The sequence below is a fragment of the Diabrotica undecimpunctata genome, chromosome 8, assembly GCF_040954645.1.
Source record: "Diabrotica undecimpunctata isolate CICGRU chromosome 8, icDiaUnde3, whole genome shotgun sequence".
Classification (NCBI taxonomy): domain Eukaryota; kingdom Metazoa; phylum Arthropoda; class Insecta; order Coleoptera; family Chrysomelidae; genus Diabrotica; species Diabrotica undecimpunctata.
The window spans coordinates 13,393,817-13,414,603 of record NC_092810.1 but is presented as its reverse complement, the minus strand read 5'-3'; the positions used below and the strand labels follow the sequence as shown (position 1 = coordinate 13,414,603).

The 20,787-nt window shown below is 30.9% G+C and overlaps 1 protein-coding gene across 1 annotated transcript; it reads right to left on the bottom strand.

Annotated features, from left to right (window-relative positions):
• Positions 1-1,242: 1,242 nt before the first annotated feature.
• On the bottom strand, positions 1,243-19,432 carry LOC140448296 (uncharacterized). Its single transcript, XM_072541384.1, has 6 exons — positions 19,164-19,432; positions 13,250-13,743; positions 9,002-9,103; positions 7,569-7,671; positions 5,066-5,224; positions 1,243-1,356 (listed from the first exon to the last, which is right to left on the bottom strand). Exons 1-6 carry the CDS (start codon positions 19,380-19,382, stop codon positions 1,297-1,299), a joined length of 1,137 nt encoding a protein of 378 aa, XP_072397485.1. The 5' UTR covers positions 19,383-19,432; the 3' UTR covers positions 1,243-1,296.
• Between the last annotated feature and the right edge of the window lie 1,355 nt (positions 19,433-20,787).

Sequence of the window (20,787 nt, the reverse complement as noted above, 5' to 3'; positions counted from 1 at the left end):
AAGCATTTACTTTTCAAGAAAATGCTTTTACTCAAATTTCTTCTGAAAGAAGTACAAACTAATTTGATGTACCTAATAAAGTCTACTTTAAACTTTAAATCAATAAATCTCCAAAACTACTAAATTAAATACATGAAATTTACATCATTATAAAGGGAGTTGAAGGACCTTTCAAATAATGGATCATTCGACCCCCCTCTTCATTTAAGATTTTAGGGATGATGCCACCCCCGCTTAAGGGGCTGCAAATGTTAAAGTGATTTTATGCCAATTTTGTGTCCCGCTCGAAAACAAAATCGACGGGTCCGAGCGTTTTTTCAAAAAAGGAATCATCTGCCAGTAAATGCCTCTGTTTCGTTTTCGGTGCGCCACACTGTATAGTTATTTTTATATGGGCGTGGAGATATGTCATAACTTAGTGAAGTATTTTATGGTGTTATATTTATTATTATTTAATTCAGATTGATATATATTTTATTTATTATCTGTGTATCTTTTTTGTCATTGATTGTGTTCGTATTTCTTTTTATTTCTATTGATTCGTATATCTCCCTCTCCTTTTTGTATTGCTCGGTTTTTAAAATTTTTATGTTTTCGAAATCAAATTTATGTTTCTTCCCATTTTCATGTTTTGTGAGTGCAATAATATTGTTCTTGTCATATTTTTGTGAGAACGAATCCTAGTAGAGTACAAGTGTACTTAGATAAGTTAATATCATTACGGTGGTAGGTTAATCTATGCCTAACTGACCGCCCAGTCTGACCTATGTAACAAAAATTACATTTAGCACAGGAAATGTGGTAAACAAAATAATAATTTATTTCAGAGAGAACAAATGTGTTTTTGTTTCCTCTCAACCCTATAAGTTTGTCTGTAACTTAAAGGAAGTATGACAAGGAAAAATAATGGGATATTGACGAAGCCAAAAAAGTTTCATGTGTTGTAGTCTGAAGAACTGTGTTTAACATGTCACATTTGTCTATTTTCTGATCTGTTGTACCCTAACTTCCATATGTTTTGATTTTAATATATATTTAGATTGTTGTAATTGGATTTCTTAACATTTTACTATGCCAAACGAAATATATATTTTTTGTTATCTGTGGAACAACTTTATATTTTTATTCATTGACAAAAAAAGTAATGCAATATTTAAATATTCTTTAATAATGAGTAAAGTATACAGCAACATATTTTAAATTATTATCTAAAAAGCACTATAAATAACATGTCCAAACATTTTGGTTTTGTCAAAGTCAATATGAATCGGCATCTTTATCGTATATCTGTAATGTCTAGCTATTTCTTCCCATTGTCCTCAAAAACATGTAGTACGATAATATGGATCGATATGTCTAAAAATAAAAAAAAAATACATACTTGCAATTACTCTAAAGGCCAGGATAGCAGCTTTTCAAAATGATAAAAACTGAAAACAAAGTGGTACAGTTGGCGTTACTGCAGAGTAGCAGGAAGTTTTTATATATGTTGTTGTGATCTGCTTTATGATGTTTTATTATTAATTAACACTAATTTAATTAATCCAATTATTTAATTAATTAATTCACTAATTTATGCAGAGTCATACAAATCAATTACTATTAAAAATTCTCAGGGTGCCTTTTTAATTTTACTTTAATGTGTTTACCTTATATATCTCTTCTAGTGGGTTCAGTATCTCCTAGTTGCTCATAATCGGGATAGAACAGGAAACGGAACTAACATTAAAACAACATAAATATGCACAGAAATTATTATTTATTTTCAATAAGCAATACGATGAATATTAATAAATAACTTTTGTGGGCAATTATCTTTCCCAACAAACTCCTATACTCTAAATTTAATTTTAATTACAAACTATCTATTGATCTGTTTTATAATAATATCTACTAAAAAAAATGACCATATAAAAATATAATTTATTCACAAAAAAAAATAACTCTTTGAAACTTGGAATCTTAGTTCGTATGCTTATATTTGATTTTATCTTTAGAATATCTTAAAATTTTCTTTCATTCAAATTATTTGACTGATCTTTATTTTTTTACACCAATGATGTCTCCTCTCGATCAAACCACAGTTCCTTCCTTGATTGATTATGTCCGGCTACCATCAAATCTTTCCCGTTCTCAGCATCGATCCAAACCGCATACCAGCAAACTACTCCTCCGAAAAACAAGCCCAAACCTCTTTTGACCGGTACTCTTTATTCACAAATTCTTCTTTCTTTCTCAATTATATCTCTTAGACTATGCAGACTCAAAAGGGGTATTAATCTTCTCGATTTTGATCTGCTCTCAGCTTCCACCTTTTTCACTAACAAACGTAAACACTGGTACTCAGATTGACTACACGAAAACACGTCTTCTCTTCTGGTCTGCCGGTAACAAAAATAATCTTTCAATCTCTCCCAGACAACCTTCTCAACTCTCTCATTAACACAATTCCTTTTTAACCAATCATAAGCATTCATCTTTCCCACTTATTTTCGATTTAGAAAATTTCCAACATGATATTTAAAACAAATAAACTACTTTCACTCAAATTACTTTTCAGAAACCATTAACAATTTTGCCTTTTTCAACAGAAATAAGTTTCCAAATTCTTGTTATCTCATATCTAAATCTAATTCTTATTTACTTTCGAAAAATGCCCACCGCAAAATACAATTACAAGTTTATTCCTAAATCTATAATTATACGGGTTCCATTGTCCTTTCACTATTCACTCAGTCTTTCACGGAAAAAACTCGTCAGGGTCCCGTCACGGAACAATGTTTTCTCTTATTCTAACTATTACAAATAAGTACAGGGTTGTATTTTAACTTATATGCCCGCGGTATATTAAAATAATAAAAAAACTCTTTATTCTATTTCTGATCGATAAACTGATCCATAACAATGTATATTTTTATGATTTATTTATTTTTTTAATAACATGTATGTCTCAAACATACTTGAATTTAAAAAATTAATTTTTCCCCTTATATTCAATATCAAAAAAGCACCCTAATATTCGATTGAAAACTGCCACGCCTTCTATTTTTTTTAGAAATCTTTGTGAGATGTTTGTTCATTGAAATCTCTACTTTCTGATGGGTTAATAAAAATTTACATTACTATAAAATTTTTTTTATAAAATGCAAAAAAAACGAAAAAACTCGCATTGGAAAAAATTATTAATAAAAAAGTTAACAGATAGTTAATAAAACCCAACTTTATAAGACATCTACACACATTTTAGAAAAATTTTTTTTTTTAAGTAGGTATCTAAAAAAAAAGTTTTATACCTGAATGGTCTATAGAAAGCATCATTATAAGACAATAAAAATTTGTCAAATTTGGCAAATATGTTTTATAAAAAAATGCATCTACAAAAGTAATAAAAAAATGGATTAAAATAAATCAAATCGATTTATTACAGATTTCAGAAATGATAAGTAGCAGTCTATTTTACGAATAAAGTTATTTGATTAATAAAACTGACATAATATCTGAGTTTCACCAACATCAAATAAGACTTATTCTATGAATAAACTTAAAATAAGTTGGCAGAAAGACTTTTGAGATTTGATCTTAATACAGGGCTTCTGCCATCCGCTTATACGTATTTCGATCTACTTAGGTCTCCTCAAAGAAATATTTTAATTTAGTTTAGCCAGTTACGACATCTTTGGATTCCTTTCTACTAATTTTAAAATGAGTTAGCCGTTTATTTTAAATCGATTTCATAGCTATAGATAAATCGTCAGTTTGTAAAAATCATTTCAGTATCCCATATCTCGGAAAAGAAAGTATTGGCGGACAAACATTTATACAGCCAACTGTTATTATTTTTCCATGAAGAATTAGTGCCTGAAGTTTTTTCACTTACTTACTAAAATTCTGTATATTACTTTAATTATTTAAATGAACTTATAACAGACAACTTGAAGCTCTGTAACTCAGAGAAATTGTATTTGAAAGAATAATTATAACAAGAAACGCAGAGCTCTAGAAGCTCTATTTGGACCCAATTTTTTGAGTTCCTACGGGTGAGAAATTTTACGGTTAAAAGATGTACTACCATAACGGAACTATCAAAAATTCTCGAGAAGTATGCCTTTAACATAAAAACAGGCAATGGCGAAGACTATAAAGAGTCTTCTGTAAAGTTAATGTCGAATACTACAGCAAAATTGCCACAAGAAAACTATTTTACAGAGTGCGGCATAAAAATCGACCCTTTCACAGATATATCTTTCAAATGTGCAAGATTGGACCGAGATACCAAGCGAAGGCAGCGTCAAAGTGTTCAAGAAAAAAAGAAAACTCAGGTCGAAAGCATTATCCTCCAAAGAACTATTAAAAATTATCCAAAGCTACGACCAGGAAAACCCCCGATGGAGCACAAAAGATGAAGTTTTTTCACCTTTGCTCATTTGAACTTGCTTGATCAAACTGAATACAAATCAAGGCGGTTCGAATAGTTTGGCAAGCAGCAAATGGCTGGTAAGAAATTCATCAAACGAAAAATTTATGTCCAGTTAGATAATTTTTGGAATTAATGGAAAAAAGGACCAAAGATTTTATCAGACAGACTCTTTCATAGCACAAATTTATGTGTTTGAAACATGCCAATTTTATATTCAATGACTGGTACTTAAAATAAGTTGTTTTCAGTCATTTTTCGTAAAAATGACTGTTTTTTAGAAATTTTTTGTTAAAATTTACGTATGTTAAAAGTTTGTTCATTTTTCTATATAAAATATATCTTTCCTGTTTGGTTTCTGTTATTGACTCATTTTCTATAATTTTAATTAAAAAAAAACACAATATTTTTTTAGTTAATTAGTTTTAGTTCAAATAAAATAAGGTCATAAATAAGTACGGACTCAGAGTCCGGGCGCGACCTTGCATGTTATAAAATTGGCGCTCTCACTGAAGGGTTAATAAGGGTAATTATTAGTAAAGAAGATATTATTTTTTAATGGAATTGTACTATTAAAAGTATAAAATCTTATCACGAATACTAGAAATCATGCAGCGATTTTATTAGTAAAATTCGAAATTTAGTTCTTACCTTTAAAGAAAATTCGTAATTTATAGTAAAAATTTTTCCAGCGTTTAATGCTACTTTATTTTTAGCTACTGAACTAATCATCCAAATAAATAGCTTTTTGTCTTTACAAGCAGTGTTGTACCACTTAGTGTCAAAAGCAATTTCTTCTGTTAAATCTGCCTAAAATATTTATTAAACATAAGTGAGTTACTTAGTAAGTACAAGAGACATTGTACATAGAATAACAGAAATAAAGATTGCTGAAAATAAATTCCAGAGATCGATTACTGTAAATAAGTTGGGTTGTTAGTGGACAGGGTGTATTGGAAATATCACCAACTACTTAAAGACAAAAACCTGAGCAAAAAAGAAACAACGACAACAATATACAAAGCAGCAATTAGACTGGTGATAGCATATGAAGCGGGAGTAATATGTCTTACCAAAAAAAGATAAAGAAAAACTAAAATTAATTGAAAGAAAAATATGAGAAGAATGCATGTTATAATAAAGTCAGAACAAGGACAATAACGAAGACTGAGTAACCAAACAATTAATACAATTTATTAAATTACAAAGATTGAAACGGTTTGTATACATACAAAAAAGAGAAGAAGATGCACTAACTAATTGGAAGGATAACAAGCTGGAAACCAGTAATAAACAGACCAAGAGAAAGACCAAAAATACTATAAAAAGGCCAACTACTAGAGGATATATCAAAGATGGAAATTGCAAACAGAAGAGAAAAGATCCAGGACCGAAGAGATTGAAAAAGTTCTTTTTTTTCTTGTGACATCAGAACCCTGGATGGATCTTTGCCTTATGGCTATGTCCTTCCATTCAGATCTCTTTTGGGCCCTTCTCGTCCAGTGTCTTATATTCATATTTTTCAGGTCGTCTTCCATGTCAATCAATCATCTTGTCCTGGACCTTTCTTTTTTCCGCCTTCCTATCGGCTTCCACTGTAACATTTTCTTTGTCGTTTTTGTGTCTTCTTGTCACTAAGCATGTCTCAGCCATGATAGGCTTTGACTTTTTACAAATCTTACAATGCCATACTCTTCATTCAGTTTATTAACCTCATCGTTTCTCCTGATTCTCCATGTGTCGCCTTCCTCTTGCACCGGGCCATATACTTTTCTCAGTATCTTTTTCTCTAATGTCCTGAGTCGGGCTTCCTTGTGTTTCGTCGTTACCCAGGTTTCACTACAATAGGTTACTACGGGTCTAATCAAAGTTCTGTAGATAGTTATTTTGTCTTATAATTTTGACGTCATCAATGTTTTATTAGCAATGTAGCATATTCTAGTCGCTTGTACTCACTTTTCGTTATAAATTTCTCTGCTATTCCTTGTGTTTCTTTGAAGTTGGTTAAGCCTAACTTGCCTTTTTTCCTCTACTGCAGTTCTGCATTCATCATCATACCATTGCACATTTCTTTGCCAATTGGCTTTTCCTACAGTTACCTCTGGAGATTCCGTTAATATTGTTTTTAATTGTCTCCATGTAGTGTTAACATTTTTGTATTTTTTCTGTTGTTGACTTAATCTACCTGACAAGATTGACAAAACAATTTAAGATTAAAATGGATAAGTTTGCAGTGGTTGGCTTTATACCACAATAGTTAAAAAAATTTACAGTTAACTAAAATTTTCTAATGTAATTAGTATCTTTATTTAATAAAAAAATTTTAAATTTAAAATGGATTATATTGGTTCAAAACGTGTTTAGTCCCATCAGCGAACTTAGAGTACTACTTGTTTAATAACACCATTACAAAACCTGAATTTGTTGGGATGCCATCGCTGCCTAGAGAGTTGTGGTTTTTTAGTTTTTTTTTTTAAAGATACTTTCACCTCTTTTACCCAGACTTGTTACAAAAATTCGTCATTTTGGTACTTCACTACTTATGTCGTTAATACGTTCCTCTTCCAGCAACTCTCGAAAGTGTCTTAAGCAACATAACAGGATATCCCCTTTCTTGGTAAGCAAGTTGCCATTCTTATTGTTACAGTGGTTAATTCTCGGCTTGAGTTCTTCTCTTATAATTTTTATTTGGAGATATAACTTTGTTATTTTTCTCTAACCTATATGTCTTTCGAGAAGTCCTAATCTGTCGTTTTCTACTTCTCGTTTCTTTCTTCTCCCTTCTAAAGTTTTTGTACCAATCTATTGTTGTCATAGTTATTTTTTGTTGCATGATCCTAAATACCTCGTACTTCGTTAACCTTCATCAGGGCAAATAAAAAGGTCAAAAGTATAATTGCAAATAGGTAGTATCATGGTCTATCAAAGTACTTAGCTATTAAACATCTTTTTCAAAAAAGGCCTATAAAAATGTATAGAACACTTCGTTCTCACATATGGACCAAAGGAATGGATCCTAATCAAAACAGATGAATCTTCATTATCGATTTTAAAAAAAAGGTAGGTACAACGCAAGATATTAGTTTTTAACATACCTAAAAGTTACAATGTACATAAATTGATCTTTGCCAAATGTGTTACAAAGCATGCTTACCTCTGTAGACAAAAATTGGGCAGGTATTACATATGTTAGCACAAACTGATTTCCCAAATTAAATTGATAAAAAATGCATCTTACCAGTTCTCGTATTTCTGGCCTAAAATTATTATATATAGATTACTCTCCATACGCTTTTTCACAATTACTATATCTATTTGATACTTTTTGGTGTTCAGAATAAATAATAATTTAATTTTTTACTAAAATATCAAAAATTGGAGCAGCGGATCTTTGACTCCACTGCTACTAAGTTAGTTTGGTCCCAAAAGAGCCCTCCGAAATTTCAAAAGTCATACCTAAGTATTTTCTGCTCATGTATTTGGCGACATATAACACAAATTTCAGTTAGAGTCACATCTAGAATGCGTTTGAACATTCGCAATAACAATCGATATTGATCGATTGTTGCTTCAGTTGAAACTTTATTTCTATTGTTAAATCTACTCTGGGATGAGTACTTACCTCCTTTGCACATGTTTCTTTGAACATTGTGATTCGTCTCGTATTCAGTTAGTATCTTTTATATAATTCAACTAATTTATCTAAGAATAATCTTATTTATTTTATCCTTGCCAATTTGTTATTTTCTATTCAATATTGTAATTATTTTGAATCTTTAAATGGTAAAAAAATATTTCAAAGTTATGCAGGTGCTAACACAAGATTTATTATTTTAGTTTTTTTTTACCCCAATTCAAGTTTTGTTTACCTTTTTGTGTGAAGATTTTTCAAATAATTGGGGATAAATATTGCAGTTAGTGGCCGCTGTTATGGGAACTCAACATATCTCTGGAGTTTAATACCAATATAAATAACTGCACGTAGCAACCAAAAACTACATAACTCAATCCTGTCTTGCTACTTAAAGAGAACATTGGAAGCTATAAGTACCATTTTATTTTTTGTAAAGATTTAGGCAAGATTTGTTCTATTGATTTTAATTTAATATCAAAATTCACACCTGAGAGACTGAGGTAGACGAGGCCTAACCATTGGCTCCCAAAAAAAGTTGTATTGTTCTATATTGGCTCGTGACTTTCGGAGGTAGTTATCTTGTTACAACATATTATTATATAGAAATATATTTCTATTATTTTCGAATTTTTTACATGATGAGTAAGACAGAATTCAGAAAGCTCGGAACGAATTGCAATCGAAATGTTGATAAGATATTCCAATAAAACATTTATATTTAAAACATCAAGAAATGTGTTTATGCAATAAAAGAAGCAAGTTCCATAAAACAAGAAGAAAAATTAAAATTTAGATATATTTTAAATTGGTGTATTGCTGTGGAAATTATAATTGTTAATTTTTATTTCACATTTAGTCTGATCTCTAACCGATCTCTAATAGTTAACGCATGCATATTTTAGCCATTTTTTAATGCATTTCCGTTTTCTAGTCGTAACTAATAATATACATACCCTGTTGAAACAATAAATAAATTAAGACAATTTGACATTACAAATATTATCATATATGCTAGCAATCCCAGTGATAACGACTTATTATAATCTTCAATATATCTGAAAAAAAAGATAATAAATATGTTTGTAAATATACATATTATATATATATATATATATATATATATATATATATATATATATATATATATATTACTATTTAAATGGAAATAAGCCACAATTAAAAGTTAAAGTACGTTTATTAACGGTCCAATTTCCACTTCGAAAATCGTTCTCAAAATACAAACATTAGTAAATTCAACAAATTTTGTTTTTTTGTTACGTGGTGAAAAAATCTTTTAATAATTTAATTTTATCTGACTCATGTATATTGACAATTCAGACATGCATTATATATTTTAAAGTAAACGACTTTAAAATGATATTGCCAATATTGTTGCGTTCCTGGGACGACTTTACTTGTAAGATAGTTCATTCGATTACACGAAATTAACTTTAACTTGAAAATATCCGTCAGAAAAAATCATAGCATCTAATTCGTCTTTAAAAAGACAAACACATGCCATGATGACAGTAAAAATCTCCTGTTATTGATTCCATAGTTAATTATGAGGAAAAAACCAGGGAAAAAACCTAATAATACTATCGCGACATGGTAAGTATTTGGTCGTGCATTTAGTTTACTTTTAATAAACACCAAATTATGATTTTATATGTTTGTTATTTAAAAAACATAAATTATGATGTATTTTCTTTTTAATAACTTCCTCTTTTAATATGGGTAACCAGATACTACTACATTCTGCCGAGGAATTTGAGACACAATTGGTCTCATTTAGCATAATTAGAGCCGCTTCTTTTATTTTTCTCTTTTTATCATTCGTTTCTTTTAGGACTATATTTGAATCCTATGTTCATTATCCCATGCATGTTTACATATTTGAGATCTATCAAATTCTCTATTTTTAATATAAGATTGATGTTCACTTATTCTAACATTTAATGGCCTTGATGTTTCACTCAAATAAAACTGATTGCATTCACAAGGTATTTTATAAATGCAATTCTTTGTCCTTTTTTGTTCATTGTTAGGTTTGGTTTTAGACAAAATAGACCTCAATGTGTTTGTTGTTTTGAATGTTGTTGAATTGTTGAATTTATTTCCTATGCTTTTAAGTTTTTCTGATAATCCTTTTATGTATGGTATTGTTATTTTCCTCGTAATATTCCTTGTGTATGCTGTAAGTATCTCGTTCTAAGTTATTCTGTTCTATTCGGTCGATTGTTGAAGATTCCTTATTTATAAACGATAAAGGATAATCATTTTTTAATAAAACATATGTTAACAAATGTTTTTCCTCCAAGAACGAATTTTCGTTAGAACAAGTAACTTTGGGTCTATCGTATAAGGATTTAATGATTCCCTTTATAATTTTAATATTGTGATTTAATTTAAAATTTAAATATCTGTTGGAAAGGTAGTGTGTTATTATATTCCTTTTCCATGGTAAATGTTATTGTCTCTTTTTTGTCGTTTACATCATTCAGGAATGTGTCCAACAACTCTGATCCACGAGACCATATTGAGAATACATCGTCTACAGATTTTCACCATACTGTGGGTTTAAATTTTGTTTAAAAATAATATTTGTTTCAAAATCTTCCATAAATATATTAGCTAATAATGGAGATAAACTACATCCCATTCTAGACCAAAATTTTGTTTATAGAATTCACTATTTATTTGAAAATATGTTTCATCAGTACATAATGTTAATAACATCATTATAGCTGATATGTTTAGTCTTGTTCTAGTTGCCAATGTATCATAACTCTCTAATTTTGTCTTGACTATATTTAAAGTCCTATCTAATGGCACATTCGTAAATAAACTATTTATGTCAAAACTTACCAAAGTATTATTTGAAATAAATTCAATATTGGATAATTTATTGTGGTAAGAATTTTTCACCACGTAACAAAAAAACAAAATTTGTTTAATTTATTAATGTTTGTATTTTGAGAACGATTTCCGAAGTGGAAATTGAAACGTCAATAAACGAACTTTAACCTTTAATTGTGACTTATTCCCATTTAAATAGTAATTACTTTAACATGACACAAGAAAAAAGCTATATATATATATATATATATATATATATATATATATATATATATATATATATATATATATATATATATATATATATATATATATATATATGTATATATTATATTGTTGTACTTTTGAATGTCCATAAGCAATAAAAAACCGATATACAAATTTTATTACCTAATTAAAAATTAAAATTATTGATATTTCATAAAGACACGGGCATATAAATTTTCAAACATCCTGTATAAGACAAAATATGTATTTTAAGTTGTTTGAAGAATTGTTCATTAGGCCTCAGAGACAAGACTTTTAAATATTATCGATAAGAAATTTAAATAAGTCGGTTATTGTGGAATGGATTTACCCGGAATAAAAGTGTATATAGAAAGTGTTTAAACAATAGACCGGGATTTGCGGTGGTTTTTCTCCCCGAAAGATTATATCGGTAAAAGTTTATTAACAAAAGACATTGAATTGAGAAACAGGTATCGTTTGTAGCTATTAGTAAGAAATATTTGTAAAGCAGATAGATTTAGTTAGAATAATTAAAGAATGTTGTTTTCTGGAATTACCCGAATGACGTTTTATAGAGAGAGTTGGTTGGTAACGATATACGTCACAGAGGTGGATGATTTTTATTGGTCAATTTTGAATGCAAGGAGGTGGTGGTTTTGGCTATGAGATAGGAGAGAGGAAAAAAGTTAGTTAGTCAGTTTTCGTCGTCCAAGAAGGAAGGAGCTTTGTGATTTGTGTTTGTTTGAAGTCCCGAAGACGTAATTTACCGGGTGTGTTTATTTGCTGTGTAAAAGCTGACCAGTGTGAGGAACGGGGTACGGAGAGATAGAAAAACCAAAGGGTATAAGAATATTAATATCAGACGAAGCCGGAAACATTTGGAGTTATAAACAGGCGCAAAGATTGGCTCAAAAGGAGGCTGCATAGACTAATACGAGTTTTTGGGTTGCAGATACAAGGACAGATAGGAGAAAGGTGTACGTCATCTGGACCACAATAGGAGCAGAAGCAGAGAAAGGATTTTTTTTTGTGGCGTGGCCATAGAATTGCAACGGCAGAGAAAGAAAGGTCAGTCAATTTTCATTAGAGCAGGAGTGTGGTTTTCATTTATTGATTAAATAAATTGAATAAATAATAGAGACAGTTAATTTTGCGATCATTTAAAAAAAAAAAAGAATTATAAAAAGAGCTTAGTTATAACACATATTAAAAATCAATGTAAAATAACATTTGGGTCCATGATAGAAAACAACTTCTCATATATTTAAAGTTAGTATATTGCAAATATTACAGGATTGATTGTTATATAAAATTTCGTTAAAATAAAGGACATCTCACATATAGTTCAGTTGAAATTCTATGTATTTTATTCAGGTCATATTACCTATCCCAATTAGGAAGCCAATTGGAAAATATTTTGAATCCACGATCAAAGGTAAATAATACAATTTAAATAGCATAACAATATATATATATATATATATATATATATATATATATATATATATATATATATATGTATATAATATTTATGAGACATTAGTGAAATAAAATATACAAACCTTTTTAAAAAATTATGATGCTCCACACATCTTTTAACTTTCGTCTTAAACATTTGTCGATCTTCTTCTGTATCGATGTTAAATAGCATTATCGATTTAAATAGCATAACAATATATATATATATATATATATATATATATATATATATATATATATATATATATATATATAATATTTATGAATATATATATATATATATATATATATATATATATATGTATATAATATTTATGAGACATTAGTGAAATAAAATATACAAACCTTTTTAAAAAATTATGATGCTCCACACATCTTTTAACTTTCGTCTTAAACATTTGTCGATCTTCTTCTGTATCGATGTTAAATAGCATTATCGATTTAAATAGCATAACAATATATATATATATATATATATATATATATATATATATATATATATATATATATATATATATATATATATATATATATATATATAATATTTATGAATATATATATATATATATATATATATATATATATATATATGTATATAATATTTATGAGACATTAGTGAAATAAAATATACAAACCTTTTTAAAAAATTATGATGCTCCACACATCTTTTAACTTTCGTCTTAAACATTTGTCGATCTTCTTCTGTATCAATGTTAACATCTAAAGTATTTTTGATTTCGGTATTTAAACCTTTCCATTGAATTGATATGAGACACATGATGTAAGTAACGCATAAATCAAAAGGTAGCACTCCCGTGAGTACGAGAAGCATAGCATAAAATTCATATACAGCTAGTACATAATATGAAATGTTTTGTGGTATATACGTATTGAATCCCAGTACTTTTTTTCTTAAAACTAATGGTTGCAGTACAAAGGAGGCACACGTAAGTGCTGAAGCGACTATAAAGAATAAAATTATGAAGCGTGCATATCCTAATACTTTTTTACGATATTCTTTGTTCTCCTTAACACTGCTGTTTTCCATGTCCCAAAAATACTTTCTTCTTTCCAATAGTTCAAACATTATAGGCTGTTGCAAACAGGAACTAGCAAGTTTTAAAGAACACTAAAAATGTACGATATTAGCAGAAGTCTTGTAAATACTAAAAAAGGAGTCTGTGTAAAATATTGTCAAATTGTTTATTCATAAATGGGCATAGGTTAACCAAAAATTAAAGCGATTCTAAAAAGATAAACAATATACTAAAAAGTAATATAGTAAAACCTTCGAATGCTGATCACCCTCGGGGAATCTTTTGTTTCGTCTTTATTGAAAGGAGTCTGGAATGTTCAAAAGACATCTCTGTCCAGGTCACCGCCTGAGTGACCTTAGTGCAGTATTTGTTCGTCGTACTCCGGCGATAGTTCCCGATGTACTTTAAAATGCCCTTTTGTCGCCAAGTCTACGCCGAACGTCTACCTGCTAAACGAGACCCTCTTCTGTCATCCACCGATCTGGAAACGGAATGGGATCTGTAACGGAATGGCAACGAAGTAAAAATAAAAGAAGTATTGCGTCAGTTGCATGACGGTGCATTAGGTGGACACTTTGGTATCACGAAGACTCTGCAAAAGGTTCGAGGACGGTTCTATTGGGTGAACTGTAAAGATGATGTAAGAAGATGGTGCCGGAAATGTGAACTGTGTGCAAACAGTAATGGTCCAGTTGATAAAAATAGGGCACCCATGAAACAGTACAATGTTGGTAGTCCTATGGAACGAGTAGCAATCGACATTGCAGGTCTACTTCCAGAGACAAATGATGGAAATAAATATATCCTGGTAGCCATTTATTATTTTAAGAAATGGACTGAGGCCTATGCGATATTATATCAAGAAGCTGCTACCGTTGCAGAGGTACTTGTTAAAGAATTCTTTAGCAGATTTGGTATTCCCTTAGAGATCCACTTCGACCAAGGGCGAAACTTCGAGTCAACCCTTTTTCAAAACGTTTGTTAATTGATTGGTGTCAATAAGACCAGAATGACACCCCTGCATCCTCAATCAGATGGAATGGTCGAGAGGATGAACCGAAAAATGGGTAAATACCTGTCCAAAGTTGTATCAGAACATCAAAGAGATTGAGACCAGCACATTTATTTATTCCTAATGGCCTACCGCTTAGACTTGAATGAAACTACAGGCCAGACTCCAACCTGTCTGATGATAGGTCGTGAATTTTGTTTGCCGTACGACCTACGAGTTTGGATGCAGACCTTTCGAAGAACATGTTGCAAGCGAAGATTATGTCGACCACCTGAAGTTAAGAATTAATAACATTCATGAACTTGCCCGACAACACATCAAGTTAGCCAGTGACAGAATGAAAGATCAATATGATTCTCGATACAAGAATGAAGTGGGTGATCTTGTTTGGCTTTATAATCCACAACGTCGTCGAGGCCTGTCTCCTAAATTGCAAAAGACAATGGGAAGGTCCGTATGAAATTAAAAAGGGAATAAATGACGTAATAAACCGAATTAAGAAGTTGCCGAAAGGTAAACCAAAAGTAGTTCACATAAATCGTCTTGCACCTTATGCTGGCTCAAATGAAACAGAAGAAGCCCGAACTCTTTAACATGAGATCAAAGATGACCGGCGAACAAGCTTTAATGAATTTATGTCAAACTACGCAGAGAAAAATAGTGCTAGATTCGGCGTGACGACAGAAGTTCAGCAGGATCTTTTTAGTGTTCCACATAACGTCTCTCTAGCCCACTGTGTTGCCCAAGACTTTGAGATGACTAAAGGAATCTCATCTGTATTTTATAGGAAGTTCGGTCGTTTAGACGAGTTAAAAAACCAGCAGCCTACAGTTGGAAAAGTACTGAGATTAGAAGATGGTCCTCGATCTTTGCTGTATATGGTGACCAGGTCGTATACAGACAGGGCAAGCTACGAGGATATACGGCATGGTCTAACTAATTTGAAGAAAATCGTGTGCAATTATAATATCAAGAATCTGGCTTTACCCAAGATAGGCCATGCACTAGAAAATCTGGATTGGAAGATTGTCAGAAGCATGCTTGAAGTGATCTTCCGAGAAACCGGCGTACGAATTACTGTGTGTTGTATAAACCCGAAGAGATCTTGTCCTTCAAAGTCTGTAGACTGTTATTTCTTCTTGAGGGGGTCATGCAGAGCTGGAGAGGCCTGTAGATTCAGCCATCCTGGGTCTACATATAGAGTTGCTGATGGGGACACTCAGATCTAAGAGGGGAGAAGTGTTACAAACATGCTTTCGGCATAGCCTATGTAACGGGTGCATCTCGAAATGGCATCGAGAACCTTCGCGATGTATCGAGCGCTGTAGAAATCCATTTGTCAAACAACGAATTAGAGGTAAGACTACCCCAGAAGATTCGAGAATAACACTTTTTGGTATATATATGTAACGATGTTATAAGTGAGTACAGTTAATAAGGTATAGACGAACTGTAATCTTATAAATAAATATATTTATATAAATTCGAACCACTCATTTTGTTTAATCTCGCTACAATATAGATGCGTAGTATAATGAGTACTTACTATAATGTAGTCAGAATTTTCGATGGTTGGTGGATATTGTGCATACTACAACACTTTGAAATTTTGGAACCATAGAAGGTTTCGTATGCAGTGGAGGATTACAAATAATAAAGGTGTTAAAACAAAAATTTTTCGTGTATAAATTATTTTTTATGCTGGTAATAAAAATGGCTTCATTAAGGAAGCAGAGGCTATATTTTCATCTACTTATGCTTTAATGGACTACCATGGAGAAATAAATCAAGAAAAATAGTTATAGACGTTTTTAAATCAAATATTAAAAAGTTTTCTGAACCATCCCTAATTATAATGGATAATGCTACATAGCATAGCATGTTATTTGAGGAAACACCAAACATCTCTACAACTAAGATGGAAATAAAAGATTGTGTAACTAGCAATAAATTGCCTTTTAATGAGACTTCTTCTTTAGGTGCCGTCTTCTTAGCGAAGGTTGGCGATGACCTCTGCAAAGTCTTCCCTATTTTGGGCTTTCCTTATTAAACTTTGAAAGTCTAATCCTGTCCAATCTTTGATGTTGCGCAGCCGGGTCATTTGTCGTCTACCCGGGCCGACAGTAATAATACGTTCATTGAGACAATGTTCAAAAACGAGCTTTTGCAAATGGTTGCGCAGTAAGTACGCCTAATGAGAGTTGAGTTCAGGTTATCAATATTTATTTCTGGAAACAATTGATTTATTCGATTAATTTTGTATATTTAATGGTGATTGTCTCTAGAAATCATAAAATGTTTACTTTTTTTTTATTTTCTCTACAGGAATTATTGGCCATGTGTACTCACATATGTGGTTTATACAGGGTGGCGCACGGAAAACGAAACAGATGCATTTACTGGCAGATGATTCCTTTAAAAAAAAAAACACTTGGACCCGTCGATTTTGTTATCGAGGGGGAAACAAAATTGGCATAAAATCACATTAACATTTGCAGCCCCCTAAGCGGGGGTGGCACCATCCCTAAAATCTTAAATGGAAAGGGGGGTCGAATGATCCATCATTTAAAAGGTCTTTCAACTCCTTTTACAATGATGTAAAATTCATGTACTTCAATTCAGTAGTTTTGGAGATTTATTGATTTAAAGTTTAAATACATCATCGTAAGAGGAGATCAATACATAGCAGCAAAGTTGTTAAAAAATAAAGAATGAACTGACCTGTCAGCCAAGTTAATGTTGAAAATGACCACCATTACTTTCCATACAATAATAAAGATTTTGCTGAAAACGTTGCCGGACATTTTGCAATATTTGAGGAGTAATTTGATGGCACTCATTCACAATTCTTTGTCGTAAATCTTCTAAGGATGTTGGCCGAGTAGTATAGATTTTGCTTTTTAAGTAACCCCACAAAAAGAAATCCAAAGGTGATAAATCTGGCGATCTTGGGGGCCACTCAACGGAACCTCTTCTACCAATACATTGACCTGGAAAGGTCTGATCTAAATAATGCCGAACTCTTAATGCGTAATGTGGTGGGGCACCATCATGTTGGAACATCAACATATTATCAACGTATTGACCATCATTCTGATTTTCAATTATATCTGTTAGCGCAGGATCTATGGCATTTTGCAGTAATTCCAAATACATTTCACCAGTCAAATTTCCAGGTAAGAAAAAAGGACCAACCAAATGATCGCCAAAAATGCCAGCCCAAACATTTAATTTTTGTGGCTGCTGTGTGTGTACCTCATGGTAAATTCTGGGATTAGAGTCCGACCAATATCGACAATTATGACGATTTACTTCGCCATTTAAAAAAAAAGGAACATTCGTCGGAAAAGCAAATGTTAAATAAAAATTGTTCATCGTTTGTAATTCGTTCACTCATAACTTCACAATATTCTAATCGCTTATCAAAATCGTCTTCATTAAGTTCTTGTACAAGGTGAATTTTATACGGATGAAAATTATGGGCCTTTAGAATCCGTTGGATAGTATGTCGACTAAGACCACACGAAGTTTGCAATTTGCGGGTACTTAATGTAGTATCTACAATAACTTGCCCTAAAACCCCCACTTCTGTTGCTTCGTTCCTTATAGGATTTTCAATATTACGTTTTTTATTGGCGACTGATCCAGTTTCCCGAAATTTAGCTACAAGTTCTAGAACATATTTTCGGTGTACATTATTGTTCTCATGTCGTTCATTAAAAATTTGTGCTGTTCTATTAGCGCACTGATTATTTTCGAAAAATATTTCAATAATTTCAACCCTTTCTGCCGTGGAATATACCATGGTTAATTTATGTATAAAGCAATAAATGATATTTTAACAACAAAGATTGGTCAAATCAATCGCAAACTAATGTACTATTTCCTATTTAAAATAAGTACGTGGCATTCTCTACTTATCTTTCTTCAAGAAACAACTTTTTTTGTCACAAAGGACACTTCAATTGCTATTTTTATTATTAATAAACCATGGGCGTAGTAAATAAAAGCATTTAATTATCAAGAAAATGCTTTTACTCAAATTTCTTCTGAAAGAAGTACAAACTAATTTGATGTACCTATTAAAGTCTACTTTAAACTTTAAATCAATAAATCTCCAAAACTACTGAATTGAATACATGAATTTTACATCATTATAAAGGAAGTTGAAAGACCTTTCAAATAATGGATCATTCGACCCCCCTTTTCATTTAAGATTTTAGGGATGATGTCACCCCCGCTTAAGGGGCTGCAAATGTTAAAGTGATTTTATGCCAATTTTGTGTCCCCTCAAAAACAAAATCGACGGGTCCGAGCGTTTTTTTCAAAAAAGGAATCATCTGCCAGTAAATGCCTCTGTTTCGTTTTCGGTGCGCCACACTGTATGTGCGGTTAAAACTGAAGATAATAAATTACTAGGCGAACATGGCAATAATATAAATAATAAGTAATATGCAAGTTATTTTAAGAATATTAATAAAATATAACTTAATAACTTACATGGCTGAATAAAAACATAATGTCTATAGAACCTGTTATTTTCAGAAATGTTAAATTCTCCTCTAAGAAAAACGTCAAAGCTGCAAGATATAAAACACCAAAGCACCAGAGAACGTTGAAGCAACATCGTATTTTGCCAGTCCACGACCGTTTAGCTCTTGGTTCGTTTCCAGCAAATTTCATAAACGCAAAAACTATGCGTATACTAGGAACGTCCATTTTGTACAAATATTACACAACTAATACTCCAAACTGTTATTATTACTCATTTTTATAGCTAAAACTTTTACAAAAATAATTTATTTGAATGTAAGTTAGTAAAATATAACCAATAATTTAATTTTATTAAGTTGCTAACCAATATTTAGTATAAGAAGTTAAATAGTGGTCGTTTCTGGAATATACCGAAACAAGATTAAATATTAAAAGCACTTTAATTAAATAATCTACTTCCAAGCTATAAACACTTCTTTTTATCCTGTTTGTTAAATAACATCACATCATCACCACTACCAACTGGATTGCTATGTCTTAAGGGAGTTTTCAATAAAGTTTAGTTATCTGGGGCAATACATACGTTGGTTGAATCGAGAACATTTTTTGATATTGTTCAGCACATATATCTATTGCAAATAGTTCTGTTTTAAATACTGTAGAAGAATTTTAAGAGCCTTTGGCAGTCTATAGCCGGTTCACAATTTGTTGATAGCTCACTACAAGTTTAACCCTAATTAGAAAACTGAAATACAGAGAGGATAGGTAATAAGATATAATAATAAAAACCAACCTAAAACTGACGGTTTAAGACGTTTTCGACTAACCCACCTTATATCTGAAGGAATACAATACCTTATAATCCTATTACGGGGGTATTTTGAATAGTTAGAGATGAACGACCAGTGTCGTAGAGTATATGATTGAAACATTTATTTGAACTAAATAAATATATTTTTTAAATTGTACTTATGTAAATTGTATTTTTTATTAAAACTTACTTATTTTATTCAAAAATAAAAAGTTTCTTGCCATTTGTAAAAGATACATTTATTTAATTAAGGAAAAAGGCGCCAAATGTCGCCTGACATAATTTTCAATGTGTTTTAATTGTATCCATTATTTTCGAATCCGTAGAAAACTAATAAATATTTTTGAAAAATTTAAACGCAGAATGAAAGATTACATTATTACTGGGGGCAGAAAGTCCCTGAAAACTTCTACAATGTTAGAATGTTTACAAATAAAAGAGAAAATATAGTATAATTTTTAATTGAAAATATTGCATGCAAAAGAAACTTTTTATTTATTCTAATAAATATTTCATTCTGCCTTTAAATTTTTCAAAAATGCTGTTTAGTTTTCTCAGGATTTGAAAAAAAAATGGATACATTTAAAACACATTGAACATTTTGACAGGCGACATTTTGCTCCTTTCCCCTTTAATACCTTAAGATTACAACTATTATTACTTACCTTATATAATTACGATTAGAAAACTATTCAAATTCAAAATAAATAGGATCAACTTCGGAATCCGAGTCATTTGTAGAGTTAATAATTAGCGGTTGTGTCTCTACGGTCGCATCAATTATGTTATCAAGATCCCACATTTTTTGTTCTTCTCCTA

Coding starts and splice junctions, on each gene's coding strand:
- LOC140448296 (XM_072541384.1), bottom strand. CDS start 19,382: ATGGACGTTCCTAGTATACGCATAGTTTTTGCGTTTATGAAATTTGCT. Junction 5,225..7,568: donor CCCAATTTTTGTCTACAGAG/GTAAGCATGCTT, acceptor TAAATATTTTAG/GCAGATTTAACAGAAGAAAT. Junction 1,357..5,065: donor ATTACGAATTTTCTTTAAAG/GTAAGAACTAAA, acceptor TTTTATTTTTAG/ACATATCGATCCATATTATC.